Here is a 22,923-nt window from a genome sequence, read left to right on the forward strand (position 1 = left end):
AATATTTGCTCGGCTTAAAATTGGGGCGCCCTCTAGTGCCACGGGGTCAAACTCATTTTTTCTTGTCATCGTTAGCATATCTGCTAACTACAGCGACATTTAACCTTCCACGTATTTATTCATTCATTATCTGAGCTGCTTTTTGAAAGTTGAAAGGTCATTGGCAAAATATTCATTTCAACATCAAATGTTTTGCCCAGAAAGGCCAACAGTGGGTGTTTATTTTTCAAAATTCCGGCGTTTGGACTACAGCTGTCAATCGCACTGAAATCTAATGTGTTGTTTTTATTCTTTTTTTTTTCCAGGTGAGGCTTTTAACTTTAAAGCCAAGCAGCCTTAACAAACCTGAGAGAAAAAGCTACAGTTGCTACAGCAACACGCTTAATTGAAATGTGTTGTGGGCCCACTACTTGAGGAGAAGTACAAAAAAAATGTATTTCAGAGCACTTATGCAAATAATGGAGACAAGTGCACCTGCTAAGTTCCCCACTAAGAGAGTGCTGATTGGACTTCCCGCAAATGGACCAGCCGTGCTTTTGTGCACCTTAAATGGAAGGTAGGTTTTCAACATTCTAATATTTTACATCCAAACAGACACACTTTATTACTGTCATGCGCAGGCCCAAGCACACGTCGGCCTTTATTTTTAGTGTAAGCTGCCTTACGCGTGGCTCATGTTCTAACTTCAATAAGAAGGACATAGCTCAAAATCCAAGTATGTTTCCACTGTTCATCCGTCACCCAAAGGCTGACAGCTGTACCACGGCAGGTTAACCCTGAAATTAATCTCCCGGAATTAGCTTTATGAACACAGCCGAGCCATGTTAATAGAGGGAGATGAGGGGGTTCAAGTGGGTGGGATCAAGTCAGGATGACTGGTGACAGGCCTCCCCGATGCAGACAATAGGACTAACAGCTGAGCAGGATAGGATGTGTCTGCCACGCGCAACTTTTGCTGTCCGACACGCAACTAATTGATCCTAAGTCTGACTTGTAATGGCATTGATGAGTGACAGTTAGCAGACCTGCCAATCAGAGGTAAGGGACACAAAGGGGGAGTGGCCAGGGCCACCTCCATCATCAGCACTAACCTACATTAACCTAATGTTATTATTTGTACTCATTTATTCTTTCCCAGCAGTCAATATTCTCAATTTCTTGTGGCTCTATGGTAATGTTACATTTTTGGTTGAATAGTTATGCAGTTTAAATCTTTTGCTATGTCAGTGTAATTTACCCATAGTGACTACTGCTATAGTATTATGACTTTTTCTTAAATAAAATCTTATTTAATTTAGTTCATCAATTACAAAATTGGTATTTTTTAATTTTACTGACTCATATCATCATTTACTTAAACATTTTCTTCTACTGTTTATGTTAAAGGGTCACTTAATTCTCTACTTTGCAGATTTGACACATCCAATACGGCAAACTGACTGACATATGATAGCAAGGGACCAACGCTCATACAGCTGCTCTCTCTGCCCTATTCTACACTCGGTACTCCGCCTGGAGCACTGTGTCTTACGTCGACACGGCTGCCATATTGGATGTGGCGAGAGAAAGCGAGGAGGGGAGAGAGAGCGGCAGCGGGAGGAGGAGGCAGTTGAGCGCGGGCTCAGTCAGGTCGGGAGCCAGGAAATGGACATCAACACCGGTGAAGCCGAGGGGCCCACTCTCCCAGGTAGGAACTACTTTCATTCATTTATACTCTGCTAAATATCTACATTTCTTTTTAAAAATGTAATGATACAATTTATAATATTGTGACCCCTTTGTCGTGGTTGGACTGAATGGTGTCACACTAACACATCTTATGACAAAGCATAAACCTTTTTATTTTCTAAATAAAATATTAAATTTAAACTATAGGATATACATTTGATATTTACATAAACATAAAAGCTTTTTTATACATTGCCCTATGAAAGTCATTGTGACTTTCTAATAGACTTTTTTCTACCCCAAAATGAAGCTAAATGTTTGGTTAATGTAATCAATTTGTATTGCAAATATGTGTGTTTTTTAATTGACGTAATTCAATTAGTATTACTATTTTTTCACTTGCGTTCTGTATACAGTAGACACACTTTGCATTTAAATTGCCATATGGTGATAATTTATTTGTCCTTTTTAATCTCTTAACCTTGGAGTATAAAATTAAAACTATAGAATAGTGACGTAATTTTTTTTTTCATCACAGGTGTATTTTTTTGGCCTTTAATCCAAACTAGGGCCTTTGTTGTAATCTAGTTGAAAAGGTGTATCGACAGTAGGGCTTTTTTGTGTGTGTTAATGTGCATTCCGATAGTGTTTGACTGGCGCTTTATCACTTTTATGCCGTTAAATTGTATAAAACAACAGAACAATATAGTGAAAATTGCCGTATCTAGTGTCATTGTTATTTTGGAGTCAGGGCCATTGGCATTTTTCAGCTTAATCCAAATTGTTGGTTGAAATTAACAAATCAATACGTGCTGAGAGCTGTGGTAAGAAACCTAAAGGTTGCGGGCCCACATGGGAGCATTTGATCACGTCTTGAGACAAACGTTGTAAAAAGGCCTCAAACATGAAATCCCCAAATACCCCTCGTAAACCGCAATAAACATTTCCCAAGTTGTATTTTGTCTTCCACGCGGTGCTGTGAGGGTAGAAAACAGCAGGAAGACGTCGTTAGGAGCCCTGGAGCCATTGAAGCGGAGAAGGCCCACTTGGGCCAAATCATCCTCCTCTTTTAAATGACCTTCCAGCAATCGCCCGTCCTCCTCCGCGTCGACTAAATGACTCTGAACGACGCCCGGCCGCGTTCGCATGAGCCGTCTGTTTTTTTTTTTTCTTTTCTTCTCCCCCCGCTGAACAAAAGGTCCTTGATTCATCAAATCCCGCGCCTCCCGCTGCCCACTCCTCGGAGCGCTGTTGTCATTTTCACCAGCTGCTTCACCTGCCCGCCGTACGTCTTTTGGGGCGTAGGTGTGCGCACACAAGGGCCTCGCTCCCCCCTACTCTTGAAGATGACACATACATATTTTTTTCTCCCAGCACGGAATACATTATGTCGTTACACGTTGACCATTTTGTCGCCTGTAGTTTGGCGTTGAGAATATTTTTTGAGTCGTGGCAAATCTTTTGTTTAGAAATCGTAAACAAAATATATGTGCCAGTCCTGCTGTGGTTTTTTTTTTCAGATAATTTGCGTGAAAATGTGTGAGAAATTTATGCTCACCATTGTATTGTGTGTGTGTGTGTGTGTTTTGGATAGTGTCATCAAATAGGACCTTAAATCTTATTAGTCATTGATGATTGTGATTAACAACTTGAATACATTTTGGATGTTGGCTGTAAAGAACTGATGGAGGTTAAGGTAGGGTTTTTACTCATATTTTATAAATTGCAGGTTAGAATTGTCATTTTTCTATATAGGTTCATTTCATATTTGAAAACTATAGTGTTGTAGCATATAGGCATGTATATTTGATTTAATTTTAATTATATTTTTTTTACTTTTCAAATATACACAGTCAGGTGAAAAAAGGAACTTTGTGATATTCATAAAATATTTTTTCAGTAAGTCCGAACATGTATTGTATTTAGTAATACTTTAACTGTACTAATACATTACTATATATAGTTAGATATTTTTATTTCCACCAAATATGTAGTGAAGACTAGTGTGTGTGTGTGTGTGTTGTAAAATATTTGTACTTTGTTTCAGCATACTTGTTATTTTTCTATTTGGAGAAAGGACTGGGGTCTAACTGAAGAAATATATTGTGTATTTATAGATTTAAAAAAATATATCAATTTTTTAATCAATTTGTAAATAACGTCATTAGCTTTCCGTCCGCACCCCGCCATCTCGTGGCTTGCCGTTCGTTGGCCGCGGACAACCGCATTCCTCGTGGCCCCGCCCCAAACCGAGAGGTGACATTGTCCGACGACTCGCTAGCCAAGCCGTGGCGTCGAAGTCGAATTTTCTCCGTGCCTCGTCTGCGCTTTTGGCGTTTGACTTCTAGCCTCCATCTTGCCGAAGAACGTCATCTGTGAAATTGGGACTAACCAAGTGGAACGGGATTGCGATGGGAGCAGCTTTAGCCGCAGTAGCACAGCCCCCACCGCCCCCCCCCCCCCCTCCTCGTCGCGTATATAGACTCTCCACGCTCATCGCTTTCGCCGCAAAAGACAATTTGTTTGTAGACATGGATCGCGCGTTTCATTTCTACGACGCAAACAAAGGGTCGACACGTGTAAAAAAAAAAAAAAAACGCGCGGGAGAAGTACGACAATCGCATCGTGCCACCGCCCACGCCCCTCCGGCAGCCATTTTGTGTCATGGCGCGTGCCTCGCCGCCGGCTAGCTTTGCGAAATCCCCCCCACCCGATTCGACGTCTTGATAGAAAAAAAATGGGGCGTCATTACCGAAACGAAGGCGAACACAAAAAAAATCCACTTTTGTCTTTGTTATCGTAAAAGCGACGTTTCAAATGAAGTGCACGAAATTACAAACGGAGACGGAGGCGCGTGGGCTTATCGCCACAGACTAGCACCCCCCACCTCAGACACGGCCAAATGGATTTTTTTTTTTGCGTGGAGGCTCCCTTCCGAGATCGTAATGGCTCGTCTTTGGGCTGTGTCATTACAAGTCACATGACAGCCTGCCCGCGTACTGATAACTGTGATCTTTATTCTGCTGCTCACCAGCAAAGATAGGGACGGGGGGTGCTGTGGTTTGGGGGGGGGTTGGGGCCCGCCCCCAAATAAAGCTCTGCCGCTAGCTCAGAGTTGAAAAATGAGGCGCGACCAATGGGAATATGGCTGCCCATTTTTTGGTGTGTTTTTATAATAGCACAAATTTGGAACATTATTGTCCCTTATTTGGATGGAAAAAAAAATGCGAGAAACAAATTGACAGGTGCCCTCTTTTGTCAACTCATTTTGCAATTAAACGCCGACTACTATTGCCTCTTTATAAAGCATCCCTGGCCGACACAAAAGACTCACCCTGCAGACCAAATTAAATGGCCGTTAAATTAGGGAGCCATTATGGCATTCACTGCTCTGCTGATTTTTGTGGGCCTTCACCCCCCCTCGTAGCCCACCCCCAGCCATGGCTGAATTACTCCATGGGAGCTAGCTAGGTAGCCCCATTTTATTTTTTGCCAAACGGGCATTTATAATCAACTTTTGTATCAGGTCGTAGTCCTACCTCAGCTTAAAGTGCCTATTTTTTATTTATTTTACATAGCAAGCACAAATTTTGATGATCTTTGACCTTTGAATTTGCTGAAATTAGCCACAATGCCAACAAAAATCCGAAAATAAATATGTACTTCTGTACCAATTTGGGATTTATGAAATAATGTCACTTTTAAAAACATGGAACCAATAGTACTAATAATAATAATCTGTTAGCTGCTGATAAGCATTGTATTCAATGCAACTGCTTTGTGTATTGGATCAGCAATGCGCATTGTGCTTATCCCAAACGACCTAAAGGAGCCAGTGCGGTAATTCAAGCAATTAAGCCCATTTACTCAGAGTCCGAACTTAATTAAAATAATATATATTCAATTTAGCCTGTCAGGGCTCCAAAAGGTGGCTGGATAGATAAGACATTTGTGGGATGGCTTGCTTTCTACCATTCCAAAGATTTACTCTGCAAATATAAATGCGCTATCGCTTGGCTTCACCTTTGTGATCCTTATTTTTGTTACAGGAGAAAGTCATTTGATCTTTTCAATCATAATAATGTCTGGATTAGAACGTGACGTACTATATATATTTGGGTCATTCAACAAAGGGGGAAATTTTACGATTCAACCTTCAATTTTTATACAAAATACTACTGTCAAAAACTGTTAAATCATTTTTACAAATAATATTCAGGGTGTTATATATGATTCATTGCTGTCTTGTAACTGTATGATCATTTGTTTAAATAACATAATATTTGAAATACTACCGTATTTTTCGGCCTATAAGTCGCGCCAGACAAAATATACACACTAACAATATTTTAGTCACAACTTTGGTAGAGCAATCTTTATTTTATCAGACATCAGGAGAGCTCGAGTTCGATACCCGTAGACTACACAAAATTGCGAGATAAACGACACGTTGATTAGTCATCCTTGCCTCCATATTTTTTATTTCCACCCACCACACGTAAAATGGTACGGTCTACTGACCCCGCCATCGCCTTTACAAGATTGAGACGGCGAGCAAATGCCCCGGAGCTGAATCTCACCGAGTGGGAAAGAGACGTTGGGTCACATTGCGAGCTGCGAGCGTCGCCGCGTCCAATAACAAACGGCGTGCCAGCGTGGTCGTTTGGGGAGCTGTCGAAGAGCGGCGAGCGGGCAGGAAGTGTCATAACCCTGCTATGCCATGAGATTGTTTCCAAATGTAAAGTGGCGTTCACACCCTTGTACCCGTGCCAAGAACACTGGAATAGGTCTTGGCTAAAATTCCACAAAGGGCTTTTTATAGACTACTCTCGTTGGGATTTACACATTCAGAACTAATAATGGAGCCGGCGTATTTACTGCTCGCTATTGACATTTCATTGTGCGATGTTTGGAGCGTTAATGTGTCTATTAATAATAATAGTAGGACGGACACTCGCAGACCATAACATGAGGTACATCTGTGTGGAGCTAAAAAGACGTAGCATTACAATGTTTCTGTAATTTTGCGAGAGTTTAAGATGTCCTGTAAATATAATTCCTTGTTTTTCTCTCATGTTTTAGAACAGGTCGCTATGTATGTTTACTAAGCTGCCATAATTTATCGACCAATGAATAGACAGCGTTTCTGGTAATAGTACAATCTTTTATAGACGTATATTTGTCTAGATCCTCTTTGTTCTAGCAATAACAATACACATTTATAGATTCAACCATCGCTGAGGCAAACTGACTTGTCCTGTAGTCTTTTTTTGTTTTTTTTGTTAAAGCCCCCCAACGCACAAATGCGAGAATGTGGGGCACGTCTTTATTTTGAGGGTGGAAGGAAGGAAGAGGTGGATGAATTGTGACTGGATGCCAGTTTCCTTCAACACAAAGGATGCTCTACACACTAATTCCTCTGCTAAATTCCATAAACACATAGCAGCCACTAGAAATATAGGCCTTTATTTTGGTTTTTCTTCTCTTAAATTTTGCATATACAGTGCTTAGATCTTCCATTTAGCCTCCTAGTTCGTTGGAATTGAACACCATCCATGGCACTCACTTAGACTGTCAACTCTTGTATTTTGTTTCCTAATTCGGAACCTAATAAGAGTTTAAGGTACGCGTGTTCCACTTGAAATAGAGGTCATATCCCTTTTTCAGCCTTAGGGTCCACCCAGATGGTCTGTGACAGATGCCCACAATTGCTGTTGTCCTTGGTGAAGTTTCAATTTATAAAAAGAAAAGTTGCCATCTAATATTACCCTATTTTAATTTTTATTTTTGCTTCATTTGTCCTAAAGGGTCAGCTAGCATTAGTCTGTGGTTTTGTATAGAACATTTGCATCCAAAGATAAATCATGTGGTTCCCAGGCTTTTTCTCCACAGCACTTACTTATCGCCAGACAAACACATTCTCCTCTGGCCGTGGCTTGTCTTTGCCTCGCTAACCTCTTATCTCAGTTTTGCCGGCGCGCTGCTGCTCTTGTCCTTGGCTGCGTCCCACGTCCTTTACTCTCTTGGGCGCTCGCCAAGGGTTTTTAACCACCAGGAGGTGTTCACTCGTTTACCTCCTGCTGTGTCTTCTGTTACCGGGTAACCGGCACGCCAGGTATTCTTTTTGGGCTATTTAACCCTGCTCGCTGTCACCCTATCATTTTGACACATCTGCATCTCAATGAGATGGAAATGGGAATCTGGTCAATTGATCAATGGTGGATTAGATTGGAGAGTCTCTTCATTGTTTAGAGACACTAAAATGCCTTTTTTATTCTATTTGTGGGTCCATTAGTAGTATTTTTTTTTACATATATTTGTTTACCTTATTTCAACTAACCAAACAAAAGCTCTTATATATTCTTTAATAAAAATATAAGTTTACTCTTTTTCAATCCTTTAATTTAACATAATAAGAGTATTTTTTAATAAACAACAAAAACTACTAATCATCCTTAATTCTTAAAAAAAAAACACTAAAAAAATAATATTCTTCTGTTCTTAGTTTTCCCCAAGATGAAAAAAACATTAGATATCCCCTTTTTAAATGAAAAATTAAAAATGTGAATTTAATATTCACATGTTAATTTCAAACTGAAATATAGTTGTAAACATCTGCCTTGTAAAACAATTAGGAGTAATACAACAGTGAGTTATATGTGAAGCCATTTGTCAACAAAGCGCAAATAGCTTGGTGTTACATCAAAATAATCCTTTGGGTTATTAGAGTAAGTTATGACCTCTGCTCTCATAAACATAGTCACCCAATAGCTTTACAGCAAATAAATTCCTTCTACTCCACTAGGACTTGATATTAAGTGTATATATATAGTGTTTAAAGCTGAGCAAAAATCTCAGCGCGTATTTGTCAGTGTTATTAGATAGCGAGGGCCTAATTAAAGCGCCGGCCTGTCACAAACCTGCTCAGCCTCTTTGTTTAACACTCCAGCTAATCTCAAGCTACATAGTGCCGCGCCTATCTGCTGATTATCGTCAGGTGTCCGCCAGACGCATGTCAAAGCGGTGGGACGCCACCAATAACGCGTACGTCCGTCACCACGCCACCTAGTGTGGCTTCTCGAAGACACCCGTAAAGACAAACAAGGGTCAGCGGATAAATAAACAACTTATTTGGCAGACATTAACGCCCCAGTGGAAAGAGACGGACTAAAAATATGCAGCGTGCACTTAGCAACTCCCACTCACTTACCTAACAGTGTGAATCACTGCTGTATTTGAGTTTGCAAGTGACCTTGACACGAGGACCACTTGTCACCAGCTTAAAGCCCGTACTAATTCTAAAGGCCATGTTTACGTCTCTATCACCATGTACTTTTAAACACCTTCAAACTCATTAAAACAACAACTTATTAGATCGTACTTCAACATACAACAATGATAATCGTGTACTTTAGTAGCGACTATACTATGAACATTATAATATTGTTTGTTTTCATTTAAAATGCCTTATTCTCTCTGTTTTGTTTACACAAAAATGTTATCATGTAATACTATTTTAAGTATTATTTTATATTTTTCCAAGATATCTTCCATGGCAATGGTATGAAATGTGGTCAAATGTTAGCTAATTAAATATTGTGATATCAATGCTAGCTTTGTTAGCCCTTCAATTGAGTTTTGTACTCTGTTAGCATTAACATGCTTTGGTTGAATAGTCAACTTGAAATTGTATTTTTTTTTTTATGTTAACCTTTGGAGTTAATGCCATCCTGGCAGTGGAACTAAAAAGTGCATTTAACCAAATAATATCAAAAGGTAAATGTGTATCTTGACTGAACCAATCATTAGCCAACATCACATACATTCTGGTATTGACGTTGGGCGGCTCGGCTGTATTTTCCAGTCATATTCAGTAGAAACAGCCCCATTTCTTGGCCTTTTGTGCTCAAATTACAGTATAATTGCGCTGCCATTTGTGTGTGACGGGGGTTTCAAACTCGTACTCTCACAAAAGCCACGCGGTTGCCTAGCGACAACTTTAATTATAGTCCACCTGTCATTTTGCATTAATCAACCTCTTCTGTATTCATAGCCACTGTCGGGTTTGAGAAGACGGACGTATTTTGGCCAAATAAGTTGCATTTGTTGTTTTCATTTGGACATTTAGAGCCGCCATGTGTCTTCTTTGCGTTTCTACTTGAGAAATTTTCTTGTGATGTGAGCTCGGACGCTGGCTATCGGGTCACTCGCAAATAGTAGATCAAGACATAAATCAGCCGTCACGCCAACTGTTTTATGAGATTGGCTTTGCCTCGGTATTTGCGGACATAACGGCTAGCCCTGTCGCGATAACTAATTTTAGTGGGCGGTATATTGTTTCATAAATGATTGCCGATATGTGATATTATCGGCGGGTAAATGTAAGCAATGGAGTGAAAAGATATCCCAATGTCATAAATATATATTTTGACATTTTGGCAATTAGATTCCATTAAAATCGTACCTGTAAAGTGCGCATGTTAGCTCATTTGAAGCAATTATTTCTATTTTTAGTATTTAATATTTTTCCTAATATGATTTTTCATAATGGGTGCAGCAAACATTTATATTTATGTTGACCATGACATTCTTTTATTATGAAATGTTCACAGGAAATCCACACGCTAATCCACTAAGCGCAAGTTGAACCCCATGCAAAAAGTCATAGGTCATAAAAGGTCATGGGTGTCAAACCCATGGCTCGGGGGCCAGATCTGGCCCACCACTTGCCTTTGTGCGACCCATCAAAGTAAATCACTTGTTATTCCCTCTAATTATTTTCAACCTCAATGAAAATTGAGGACCAAAACTATTTTTTGATAAATTTTTGGCGTCCAAGCGGCGACCGTTACCTCGCCGCCATCTTTGTGGCGCAGCCTCGCTCAAATTAATCCTGGTGACGGATTGCTGGCTTTGAAGTCGGCGTGGCTGCTGCTGGAAGGCAGATAAATTCCAGCGGAAACAGATTTCCCTTCTGCTTTCATCTCCCCGGCTGCCAAATTGACATTTTTTTGCAAACAGATTTTTGCCGATGAAGGGAGATGTTTTAAATGAACCGCAAGAAGATTTTTTTTAAAAAATTGTGTCTATAATGACATTGCTAAAACAAATAATTGAAATATACTTGAGCCACTATGTACTGGCAGACTAGGGTAACCTTTAAAAATCAAACTTAAGAAACATTTAATGCAGGGAAAGTTAAGAATGCAAAAATCATGCTATGTTTAATCCAAAACCTAGCATGATTTAGCATTCTTAACTGGCCCATCCATGATATATTGCCCTGACAAACAACAGAGATACTCCATACCGTCTTTTATTAGTCCTAAATGGGCAAGTCATTCTACTGGTTGAATTGTTCTCATGGTGGAGAAGACCACAGATTATTTCTTAGATGAATCTAAACCACAAACCATCCATTTTGTTTGATATCTTATTTTGGAAAAAGAATGGTCAACATAATAATAATAATAATGGCAGTACTTCCCCCCTTTGTTTTTTGTTTTTTTCCCCTCATGTGGCGTCATGTTGCCCCCCTGTGGAGATGTCTGTGACACACATACAGGGATGTACACATATTTTTGTATATGAATCCAGTGCCATTTTGGGGATGGAATGATATCTTTGAATTTTTGTATTTATTTATGATAGAAATAATGCATTGTGGTGTTTTGAGCTCTTGATTGAGGACTGAAAACATAGTTCATTTTTTAATGGCCGCCCTAGCCTGTCTTCCGGCTAGTAAACACTAGTAAACCCGTGACAAAGATTACTTTGACTCATCAAACTATTCCAAGCGAATTCCACCTGGCCTAAAAAATTCACGCTTTCACGTAATAGTCCAGAAGAACAAAAGCTCCTAAAATACCAAACATGCCGCCAGCACTACAATACATCAGCATGTAGAGCGTTTTCATAATATATGCAAACCCCAAATTTTTCCCGGAGCTATAAACGGAAGCTTAACGGACTCAGAGAAGCGTTTCAATTGCTGGAGAGGAGAATTTCCTCCGGCATAAAGCGCAACGCATCTGTCTCCTTGGATCTTGATCATCTGGTGAGTCATTCCTTGGACATTGTGTCATCGCCACTGAAAACAAAATAGGCAACAAAGTCAACACTCTTCTTCTTATTAGCTTATTAAAATGTGCTTCTCATGGGATGCTATTTTCTCACATATAAACTGTATTGGTCTTTAAAAAAATGATAACTGAATCGAGATACGGCTTATATGCCAGAAAATACGGTACAGCAATGGACAGATTGCCGTCAACTCTCTGTTTTTACTCTAAATGATCTTTTTTCCTAACCATGCACCTTCTTTTTTGCAGATAACGGATCTCCCCGCCATCCCGACGCCACTCAAGAGGATAAGGAAGAAGGAGAGGATGAAGACAAGAAAAAGATGGCGCCCAGGGCCAAACGAGAACGGCGTCAAGGTAACACCAGCGCCACCTTGTGCCAGGTGTGCAACATCAGGCTAAACTCGGGAGCCCAGGCCCAAATCCACTACAAAGGAAAGACCCACCAGAGGAGGCTGCGCAGGCTAGCCAAGGTTGTTGGTGCAAACACAGGTACGGCTATTTATTATTAACTATTTTTCATCTGCCGCCATCTTGTAAACACAAATAACAACAAAATGCTTGCATATGTTTGCATAAGCAATTAATTCATTTGATAGTCCAGCCATTGAGTTTCAAAATCAATATTTGAGGATGGAAAAGTTATCAATGCGTTAATTTATCTTACTTACAGATAAATGGCATTTAGCTCATACTTGGGATTCAATAAAAGATTATCCCTTTGTTTTCCCCTGCACACCTGATTTGACAAGAGCCCATCGATCAGCCTTGGTCCACGCCATTCCTCCAAAGGAAGAAAAAAAAAAAAGCGCGTAATGAGCCAATGCCATTGGAGACAAGGAGCAAATCTAATCGTGATGTACGAGGCCGTCTCATTCTGTGAATGCGTCGTATTCAATAACGGTTTAATAACGTACTCGTTTCAACCTCATTTTGTCATCATCGTCATCATCATTGCCGCCTTATCGGTATTTTGCGTCTCAGATAATAATAACTTTTAGTCATGGTCACCCTTAATACACCACCATTGATAGGAAAGGAGCTCCTTTTTATATCATGTTTTACCAGATTTTTTAGGTCATTAGACACATTTTGTGGAAATTCAATGAGTAGACTGGAAAGTAAATTGTCTTCATTTATGTTAGGAATGATACTTTTCTTGGCTTTCTGAATACTATTTGACAAGATTCCATTATAAGCATATAGAAATCCGTCAACAATAACACAGCCTACCCTCTCATTATTTTTGGGCAATTTCTCCAACTGGCTAAGAACTAAGAAATTAGCAATAAATAACCCCTATTGTTTTCTAGTAATCCAGTCCAGGAAGGAAAAGACGTTATAGTGGAGTGTCCTCGGGAAGGGGGGGGGGGAGTGTGCAGGTGGGACGTGAATAGAAATCTGCACTGGGAGGAGGAAGAGGAGAGATGGAGGATGTTTGTAGGGTTAATAGCCAACCTCTCGTCCTCTCTCTACCTTCCTTCCTTCCTTCCTCCCTCGCTTACTGGCTCACTGGCTGGCTGCGCGCAGAAGAGCGCACGCCGCCTTTTCTTGCGCGCTCGCCATCGGCTTTGCCGCTCTGGTTTGAAGGTGTCGCTGACACGGAGGAGATTCTCCACTTAGTGGGAGGGAGTAAACATCCAGAGAGAAGTTGAGCCAAAAAAGCGCAAGACTCTCCAAAACCAGCAGAGATGCTCTTAGGTAAGCGCACCCCAATTCCATTTTCTTTCCGAGGTAGGTCGGCCCGCCAACGAGTGGGTCTGGCTCGTCGTTCCCGCGGCAGTTTGCGGGCTAATTGCTTCGCTTATAGGGGGCAAGCGAGGGGGTGGGGGGGGGGGGGGGGGGGGGGTCGCTGTTCCCCAGATGTGTCAAGTCATTTTAGAGCTAGAAAAACATCAATGTCACAGCAGAATGTTGCCAATTATGTCAATGCCTCCCTCAGGAAATCTACCCGGATTAGCTCGCGTAATTACGAGAGGGAAGGAGGAGGATTTTAGAAAATGTGGATTTTGCTTCTTTCTCGCTTCTTTTTTTTCAGAAGTTAAGTTTTTATACTTAATTTAGATAGATTAGCCCAGTTCACTTTGCTAGTTTTGACAGTTTGGATTTTTCTTAAATAATACCATACAATGTATTTAGTATCATGTTCCATTTTTCCAAAAAGAAAAAAATATGTTGTTGAAACATTTCAGATATTTGAATCAAGCCCGCCAGGTTTATAAAACGTAGTGGGAAAACATTGGTTTTGATTGGCCAAATTCAAGTATCAATCCAGAAAATGTAGTTATAATATATCCTTTATAGGACATTCACCTTTAATATTCATTTATACAACAGATTTGGCTGCCATTGACAAAGACAATCCATTTTAAATGGGCCTTCTGGCTTTAAATAGATTGTACATATGTTTTTGTTAATAGCATTGAAGGTGTTCAGCACAAGACTTCAATTTGAGGGACATTTTTTAGTCCAATGAATAACATTGATAAATTAATGTGCCTTTATTCAATAACTGCCACATCTGGCCTTTGATTGAAATGCTGATCAAAAAACGCCAGAGGGGTAAACAATTGCAATTTGTGCTTCTTACTTCATGAACACGCCATCAGATTACAGGAGCTCATTTGAATATCATTTGCATAGAAAGGAATGGGGATTAAATCCAGCCTGCAGTTTGTTGACAGGCTTGGAAATTACCCCCTAAAAATCAGTTTGAAAGGGTGACTTAGATTGGACAAACTGATAAATTCATTTTTTTTCATTGTTACAGCTCCTATTTAAGGGTTTTTTTTTCTGGTTTTTTTTTAGGATGCCGCAGTTTGTGACGCCAAAACGATGAAATCAGCAGAGACGCTAGAATTCTGATTTTTGACAAAGAGCTAATTACGCAACTCGCGTTGTGGATGGTTGAAATATTGCAAATATGTGCACCGCTAATCTTCGGGATGTCATTCAGCAAGTTTGATTGCTACTGCTTATCTCAATTCAAGCAGACGGCGGCAGTTTATTTTAAGTGTTCTTGATAACGACATGCTTTGAAAAGCCACGGATGGGCCCACTCGGACCCCCCCCCCCCCCCCTTGATAAATCCATTCATGCTCATTTGCCTGCACTTTACATTTTTTACTTTTCATACGCAGAGCAAAAATTTGAAATACTAAATCCTTATCATTATATCAGTACAGATGATTGACACGGCTGTTTTTTTTTCTGCTTTCTAGGAGACGATCTCATCAAATACTCCAAAATGTATTTTACTCAAGTGTTACTGAACTCATCATCTCACCATTGTTGTTTTGATTTTGATTTTTGGCAGTCAATTTCAACAAAAAAACGATGTTCTACTCATGTACGTTGATTCCTTAAGAAAATATCAAATTTGATCCTGTTAGCAGGCTCGTAATGTTGCTTCTTTGGTCACCTTGAACAAAATGTGTCACCTTTTTTAGACCCTGGGGTGAAAATGGCTTCCTCAAAGTAGGCCAAAGTACTACTGGGAGCCTGATCTAGGCTGCCTGCTGCCCCGCAGGTAGAAGAAGTCCCTTTAAGCGTGGCGCTGTGCATTCAAACTGACAGCCACAGCCATAGCAGGCCGGCAAAATCTTTTTTTGTTTTTTTGTTTTACCACACAAAATGTCCTCTGTCACAATGAAGCTCATTTATTTCAAGACTTGACAGCACTCTGAGGCACAAGTGGCGTTCTTAACCGACATGGAAATTTGCCCTTTTTTGTTGTTTTGCTACTGCTGGAGAGCTTAGAAGAGCCGCCATTGGTGATTTTAATGGATGCTAATACATCCTAGGGATCCTCATCCAATTGTGAGTGGCATCAGTGGCTTTTTCACTTTGGCCACATCTCCATGACGAGGTGACATGAAGGAATATTTCAGTGTCATTTTGCTTCCAGCTTCTTCTTAATCATCATTTATCATAGTGACAATTTATCCATTTATTTAAAATCACACAGAAAGAAAGATTCCCCATTTTCCCTTGGTGGTGTTTAAGCACCCGGGGAGGAATCTTCGAAATCATCCACATGAAGACTTTCTCACTATTTTTCCCCCCCTCCCGTTACTGTCTTTTTCTTTTATCAAGAGCAGAAAGCCGACTGCTGTGACCTACACCCAAGAAGCTGATTGGTAGATGGAAAATGAGGACAAATGCAGATTAGACAGAAGGATCAGTTTGGTATATTTATATAGTTGTAAAGTACTCCAGAATGCGTACTTGTAATTCTCTATATCAGCCGTGTTAGTCACAGTTTTCTATTGGTCGCTGAACATAACAGTTCATTGCCGATGATCGTTAGGCGGAAAATCATGACCTTGATTAACATGGCGGAAAAAAACATTGTCATAGAGTTTGGGGGTAAAAAAAAAAAAAGTATTATTTTAGCCAAATTTCACAAATTTGTGACATCATAAATACCCATTGTCCCATACAGTTCCAGTCTATCATTGTTTTCTCTCCCCAGTTCAAATGTGTTTTTTAATATAAAAAAAATGTTGTGCGATTATCCCAAAAAAAACCCAAATTTTGTACGTCATTGATGACTAACATGTTTACGCATCCTCCATACCTTTGCATCATCACACTGCGCGGGCACGTAAATGTCAGCGCTCTGATGTTTGCCTTGGGTAAAGACAAAGGTCACAGCATGTGTAAATTATGAGCAGTCTCATCGCGTTCGGGCCAGCCGAGTGTGAAAAAAAAGATGGTCATGTCGGACCAATAACTCTTAAAGCTTTTTCTGCTTTTTCCATTCAATGCATACCACGCTTTGGGAAGTCTTAGGTCAGCACTCCTGTGTCTTGGGATTAAAATGGCCAACATGTTTTTTTTTTGTTTTTTTTGCAGGCGCGCTGTCCCCACACCAGGTTCACCCACTTCTGGGTTCCCTCCCGGTGGCGCTGTCGGGCCGAGGCAGCATCCAAGCGCACAAGCACCTGGAGCACTTACTGCCTCTCAGGATTAGCGCCTCGTCGCCCCTCAGCCTTTTTCCAAATTTTAACACGGTGGGATTCATTGTTAAAGAGCTAATTATACATTAAGATTTTTTTTTTTACTGCTTTAAAAAAAAATGCAGTGAAATGCTAGTAGCTGTGGTTGGCAGAAATGCAGTCTAGAATATGTTTAGTAAGAGAAAAGGTACATTTTAATTGCTATAAAAATCATTGTTTAGCAGTTTTGACGTGTATTTCAACCACTGCTTCTTGTCTTTAATCATAAATGTATTTTTTTTAATTGTAGTACAACTGTCATATTTCTCCAGATGGATCCAGTGCAAAAAGCAGTAATCAACCACACTTTTGGCATCGCACCGCCTAGAAGAAGAACAACTATCAGCTGTAATATTTGCCACCTCCGCTTTAACTCCACTGTAAGTGCGGCACTCATATTTGGTTCATTTCATATTTCCTGCACACAAAAGTATCCTCAAGACAGCCTTTTCTTATCTATCTTCCATTTTTTTTTCTAGCTTGAGAAAACCAATCAGGTTTTTTTTCAGCCTCCTTCCCTTTCCTTATCACAGCTTCCTCTTCGTATTCATTCGGCTACATTTCTTTACACACTCTATTTTTACGCCTATTTGCATTTATATTGTTGGATGGTCGAATAAGGGACCGTCTTTTTCCCCCCACAATTTGAGGACAGCCATTTTTTCACCATACTTGTAGAATCTGTTTATTTCCAATAGCCATTTTGTTTTGGAAATGTTAAAATAATACCCCATACCAACAATAAGTGACCTTTATAAGGCCCAAAAACAACAAGAAATGATCCAAAATGTAGAAAATGACCTTAAATTAATGCTTTTTGCCTGCCAACGACAACAATAGACAGTCAATTTATTCTAGACGCCCAATCCATATTGACTGGGGGCCAATTAACCTTCATTCATTCATTCATTCAGGCAATGGTAGTGATTAGAAAAGGGACCCAAGTTAAGTTAATTAAAAGTGATATTATAGGAGAGTATCAGAGGTTGTTGCCCAACGTTTGGCTATGTACTATTTTGGCGCTCCCGTGAGCTGGAGACAGATTCGTCTTCTCTGTTTATAGCCCGTGCCGCAATCTGCACGCCATGGCCGGCCGGGATGATCTCAGAGGTCATTTGAGTGTTCACAAACGTGGCGGGGCAATTTGTGTCACTATGAATCAGCCCAGAGATGAACAAATGAGCTCAGGAGGACGTTGGCGACATGCCACGACTCCGACTGACCCCAGCCTTCCTTTGCGGGGACGTTGATGATGAGCGCCGAAGCACGGCGGGGGGGCTTCCTCGCAGTCAAACGCCGCCGTGTCATCATTTGTATGGCGGCTCGTGCGTGCGTGCCGTTCTGCGCTTGCGCGGGAGCCAGCGAGGGGAGATGGAGCAGATGGAGTGATTACACTTAACTGATTTTATGCTGGCCTTCTCTAATTAAATCACCGCTGCGTGCTGCTGGCTGCCTCGTGATTGTAAATACAAATACTTTGGTCTACTTGAGTCAATTGTCTGCTCGCTTGACTCCGTTTTTCGGATGACCTTTTCAATTTTACCTTCTTGCATTTGAAAACTGTATTTTTTATTCTTTTAGAACATCTCTGGCATAAAAAAAAATCAATCATTAACCTGGTCGATGCCCACCTCTTAATACAAAGTTACAGTCGTAAATAAGGTTGATTTTTAGAAGTAACAAAATTATTATGATACAAGATAGATTTAGCTTTAGTTAGCTTAAACCCCCAAGTATCTAGCCTTTTTAAAAATAATTTCTAGTTTTTGTTATTGGCAAGTTTTATATTTTTATTGTTATTTAGTAGTATGATTTTGTGCATGTGTGTGTGTTTACACTTTTGCTATGCCATGACAGAGCAACGCTTAGCATAGCATGGTATACTATGATCTAATTTCTCTTTACCAGAACCAGGCTGAGGCCCACTACAAGGGACACAAGCACACTCGCAAAATGAAGGCCTTGGAGAACCAGAGAAACCGGCACAAGAACAAGTACAGCTCACCACCTGGCCCGGAGAAAGACAAGGGGACAGACTTGAATTCAAATGACGGAACAGGTATTTTGACAACAGCTCCAAAAGCTGCACTACAACTGAGGTGCCAACAAAAAAACCCTGATTAAGCGGATCTGCTGACAATTATGACATATTACATCTTCTCTCAAACAACCTGACCGTCCTCTTCATCGAGCAGCCGACTTTAAGATGCTAATTCTCCTAGCTGCCAATCCGCCACCTGATTAGTAGCAATCACCTGCTCTGCAATCAAAGCCTCTGTCATTTGGTTAATTACTGCCATCAAGCACAGACGCCCCGCTAAAAAGCATTAGCATGCAAATAGCACCTGAAAAGCCATGTCGACCCATTTTGGTTTTTTTTTTTATCAGTAGCAGAAGACATGATGATTTTTAGGCCTGCTAAACACAGCAAGCCAAATGATTGGTTTAGAATTCACAGAGCATGCCAAGACATTTGATCGATGTTCTGTTGTCTGAACAAGGTGAAGAAATGATTGAAAACCGGGAAGCGCATTTAAAACATTATCATTGATGGATGGGATCGCCATTGCATATTTGGAGAATAAACAACAGATTTTGTCACATGGAATATGATGTTTTTTTTATGTGTGTGTCCAGATTCAAGCACATCATCACGACTGGAAACCAGCCTGGAAAATCCCTTGCCCCCAAACCCTCCCATTTCGGACTCCTCCTCGCCTCCGCCATCCAAGCAATTCCCCGACGCCCCCCCTCCGCTTTCCCATCTCAACGCGGACGAAACGCCCGCGGAAGGTGACCCTCGGGGGCTTCCCGCTGTCGGGGAAGAAGTAGAAAACGAGGAGGCCAAGGTGGAGGACAAGGAGGCCAACAAAAAAGTGCTGCATTGTCCCACATGCAAAGTGACCGTCAACTCCAGCTCTCAACTAGAAGCTCATTGTAGTGGTGTGTGTGAAATGTACAATCATTCTTGCTAGTGTAAATTAATCCAATGATTTCCCAACTTTTTCAGGTTCTAAGCACAAACAGATGCTGTACAGTCCCAACAGCAGCCAATCGCATCGCAGGACGAAGAGGACATCGTCGCCAAGACGCCCAAGTCGGCTAATTAAGCAGCGGGCGGGCGCTAATAAGGCCGGAGTGGCAGGGGGCGTGGCAGGGGGCGTCACCGGCCAGCGCTTTCGATGCCACCTTTGCCAGGTGGCCGTCAATTCGGAGTCTCAGCTCAAACAGGTACATTTGCTGCTTTTCAAAATTTAAGCGCCATAGTTTCTGCTAAGCTAATTTGTGTCTATGTTCGTACGCTGGGAGTACTTAGCCTTTTTATCCCACCCATTTCGGATTATGGCCCCCAAAAAAGGAAGCTTAGTGAGTCTTCTAGGTTTCTTCAGAATAGCAATTACCATGGAAACGAAGATTAACCTCATAAATTGAACGGATAAAAGGACTGACGCACGTCGCTAAAGATATGCTGAGTTCAGATCAAAGGAAAATGGCCGCCCTAAAACGCCTCGCTTGTCATCAAATGCGATTTGGCGGCGTATGTATGCTTCATGTTGAGTACTGTGACCTTTTAACCTCTTTTACTGTTTGTACATATTATTTTGACGTCATTTCCAACTTTAACAGTTACCGGAGACATTTTTACGGAAAAGTTTTGGTGTTTTTTTTTGGCCCGTGGTGTGTCATGAGCAACAACAGGTGGTTTGACTTCCACTTCTGATAAATCATAACACTTTTTTTGATGTCATCTCATCATCAATATGTGTTCCACAGCACATGAACAGCAGGAGACATAAAGAGCATTTGGCCGGGAAGCCTGTGAAGGTGAAGCCCAAATTCACTCCCTATAATAAACTGCAGCCCACCACTGCATTAGCGGTAAGAATTGGATGCACAACACATTTCACCATTTGGGATGTTCTCTCTCTCTCTCTCGCTCTCTAAAATGAGGAATGATGATTATTATATTATGCCAGGGGATTTGGAATTGTAGTCATAGATTTTATTGGGCTTTTTCCTTTAGCCTTGTCCATTTCTATTGTTATTTTGCATGGACCAAAGAATAGCCACATAAAGTAAAGCTGCCACGGATTATTATTTTTGATAGTTACTGACTATCAAACTAACTGTTTTATTACTCTGGGAAGTGTAACTCAGTTGGAAATTTTTATATTTTATATTTTTTATATTTAAAAAAATTACAAAGCAAAAGCAGATGCTGAAAATATTGAATTTTTTTTTCAATTTTTCTTCATTTTGAAGGTGATTGCTAATTTTAAAGTTTTTTATCTTATTTTGTAGACTAAACTGGCCTTGCAGAGGCAGCTGTCCAAGGCCCTGCCGGCAGGGTTCCTGACCAGCGCCCTCAATCCAGCTGCTCTGTGCACTTTGGCATCGGCGCCACTGGCACTCAGGCTGCCCCAGGGTCCCACGGCCTACATCCACAGTCCCTTGATTAGCCCCGCTCTCTTCAGGCCTGCCCCGGGACCCCTCAGGCCCACACACCCGCCCATTATCTTCTCCCCCTATTGACAATAAGCCAAAACAGTAACACCTAACGAATACCGACCGTCAAGAAATTACAATACTACTGTCTCAAACGATGAGTCTCGGACAGATTCATTAAATGACAGTTGAATTCATTTCAATGCGGAGTTAACAGAGTTATCATTTTACTCGTGGGATGAGTTAAAGTAAAGTACCATTGAAAAAGGACCATCACTCATGCGGTTTGAGTGCATGTTTCCTAGGGGGTCGTGACCCCATTGGAAGCCATACAATATATTTTTGTTGTATTTATAAGAAGAATCTGCCATTACCCAATTGTGGGTGTGTCAATGTTAACACTTTGCCAAATTTGACAGGTTTGTTTCTAGTTGTACTCTGGGGAAACGTCATCATTCCTGGATTTCTTTCCATACGTTAATAACTCGTCTTACTGAGCGCAAAACGGAGAAAAAACAAAAAACAAACAGCTTTCAATCTGTGTTGTTTTTGGTCGTGGTCGTCGATAACATGATGAACATTGCTCATTTATTTTTTTTGTCTTTCTCGGAGCTGTGCCATATTACAAATACAAAAGCCAAGAACATTCACGCTTCATGGTGAATGATTTTTAATTTCATTTAATATCCGTGGAAAGTAGTGTACTTGATATGAGCCAATAAAGCAAAGGTGGGAGGGAACCTTTTCTAAATACTACTTCAGATATTTTACCGTTATGTACTTTGGGGTGCTTTTTTTTTTGTGCAATGTGAACAAGCCGGCTGAGAAGAATCCAATTTCATGAGTCATTAAACCTTTAGTTAAAATATTTCTACAGCCTTTGTTCCACATATCCTAAGCTAGTCGTTTACGTCTGGAAACATGGTTTACTAAATAAAACGTGTGGAACTGTTCATCAAGCGCAATAATATAGGCTACAATGTGCAAAATATATGTTTGAATGTGTAATGTATTCATTCATTTGTACGTAGTATATATACTGTTTTTTTCCCACAGTCTTTGGTGGTTGTATTTATTTTTCCTGCATTGAAACAATCACTAAATGCACTGTAAGAATCTAGCCGTGAGTATTTTGGAAATCGTTTGAACCGGTCAGCCATGTAATTTTAAAATCTCAGCGAATCTATTGAATAAAACATTTAATCCATAAATTGGAGTGAAATTCCTACCCCCATCACCATCAAATATGTCAACGGGTGAGTGATATATTGACATAATATTGATCATGTGCTCTATCTGTTTTTATGTAGCTATTTTTGTTATTTTGTTTCAGGACAGCTTAATACAGGAGCAAGCCAAGTGGTCATATAGAAAATATATAACTCCGGTATTACATCATCAACTTTCACTACAACATAGACCAAAGGTAAGTCCCATCTTGTATATTTGATATTTTCCAAGTGCTAGGTGTACCATGGTACTTTTATTCATCTAATTAGAAAAAATAAATATATATATTTTAAACAAAAGATTATTCTACTCTAGTTAGCACAGTGGCTAGCATGTTAGGCCAAATGCTTGTCTGAATATGACTGTCAAAACAGCCAAATAACATAACTTTATGTATAATTTCATGTGTACAGTTGTTAATTACTAATTGAAGGGTAACCCTAAATTGTTGAACAATTAATATGAAAAACATTTCAATTCCAATTTGAGTAGTTACA

At 40.4% G+C, this 22,923-nt stretch overlaps 1 protein-coding gene across 2 annotated transcripts; it reads left to right on the forward strand.

Annotated features, from left to right (window-relative positions):
* The first annotated feature begins 1,482 nt into the window (after window positions 1-1,482).
* Window positions 1,483-22,407, forward strand: LOC144211874 (zinc finger protein 385B-like). 2 transcript variants are annotated; one of them, XM_077739398.1, is made up of 9 exons: window positions 1,483-1,687; window positions 12,000-12,242; window positions 16,608-16,765; window positions 17,023-17,130; window positions 18,659-18,809; window positions 19,388-19,693; window positions 19,761-19,981; window positions 20,525-20,629; window positions 21,053-22,407. In XM_077739398.1, exons 1-9 carry the CDS (start codon window positions 1,645-1,647, stop codon window positions 21,281-21,283), a joined length of 1,566 nt encoding a protein of 521 aa, XP_077595524.1. In that variant the 5' UTR covers window positions 1,483-1,644; the 3' UTR covers window positions 21,284-22,407. The 2 variants fall into 2 exon arrangements, with proteins under 2 accessions (XP_077595524.1, XP_077595525.1); XM_077739399.1 differs by lacking the exons at window positions 1,483-1,687; window positions 12,000-12,242 and adding an exon at window positions 13,149-13,451.
* Window positions 22,408-22,923: the final 516 nt, after the last annotated feature.

This window comes from Stigmatopora nigra, chromosome 18 (assembly GCF_051989575.1).
Source record: "Stigmatopora nigra isolate UIUO_SnigA chromosome 18, RoL_Snig_1.1, whole genome shotgun sequence".
In the NCBI taxonomy this organism is placed as follows: Eukaryota; Metazoa; Chordata; class Actinopteri; order Syngnathiformes; family Syngnathidae; genus Stigmatopora; species Stigmatopora nigra.

What these genes read in the sequence shown, in the direction of transcription:
- LOC144211874 (XM_077739398.1), top strand. Translation starts at nt 1,645, where the DNA reads ATGGACATCAACACCGGTGAAGCCGAGGGGCCCACTCTCCCAG. An exon ending in CGAGGGGCCCACTCTCCCAG is followed by an intron (nt 1,688 to 11,999) that starts GTAGGAACTACT and finishes TCTTTTTTGCAG; the next exon opens with ATAACGGATCTCCCCGCCAT. An exon ending in AGCCCACCACTGCATTAGCG is followed by an intron (nt 20,630 to 21,052) that starts GTAAGAATTGGA and finishes CTTATTTTGTAG; the next exon opens with ACTAAACTGGCCTTGCAGAG.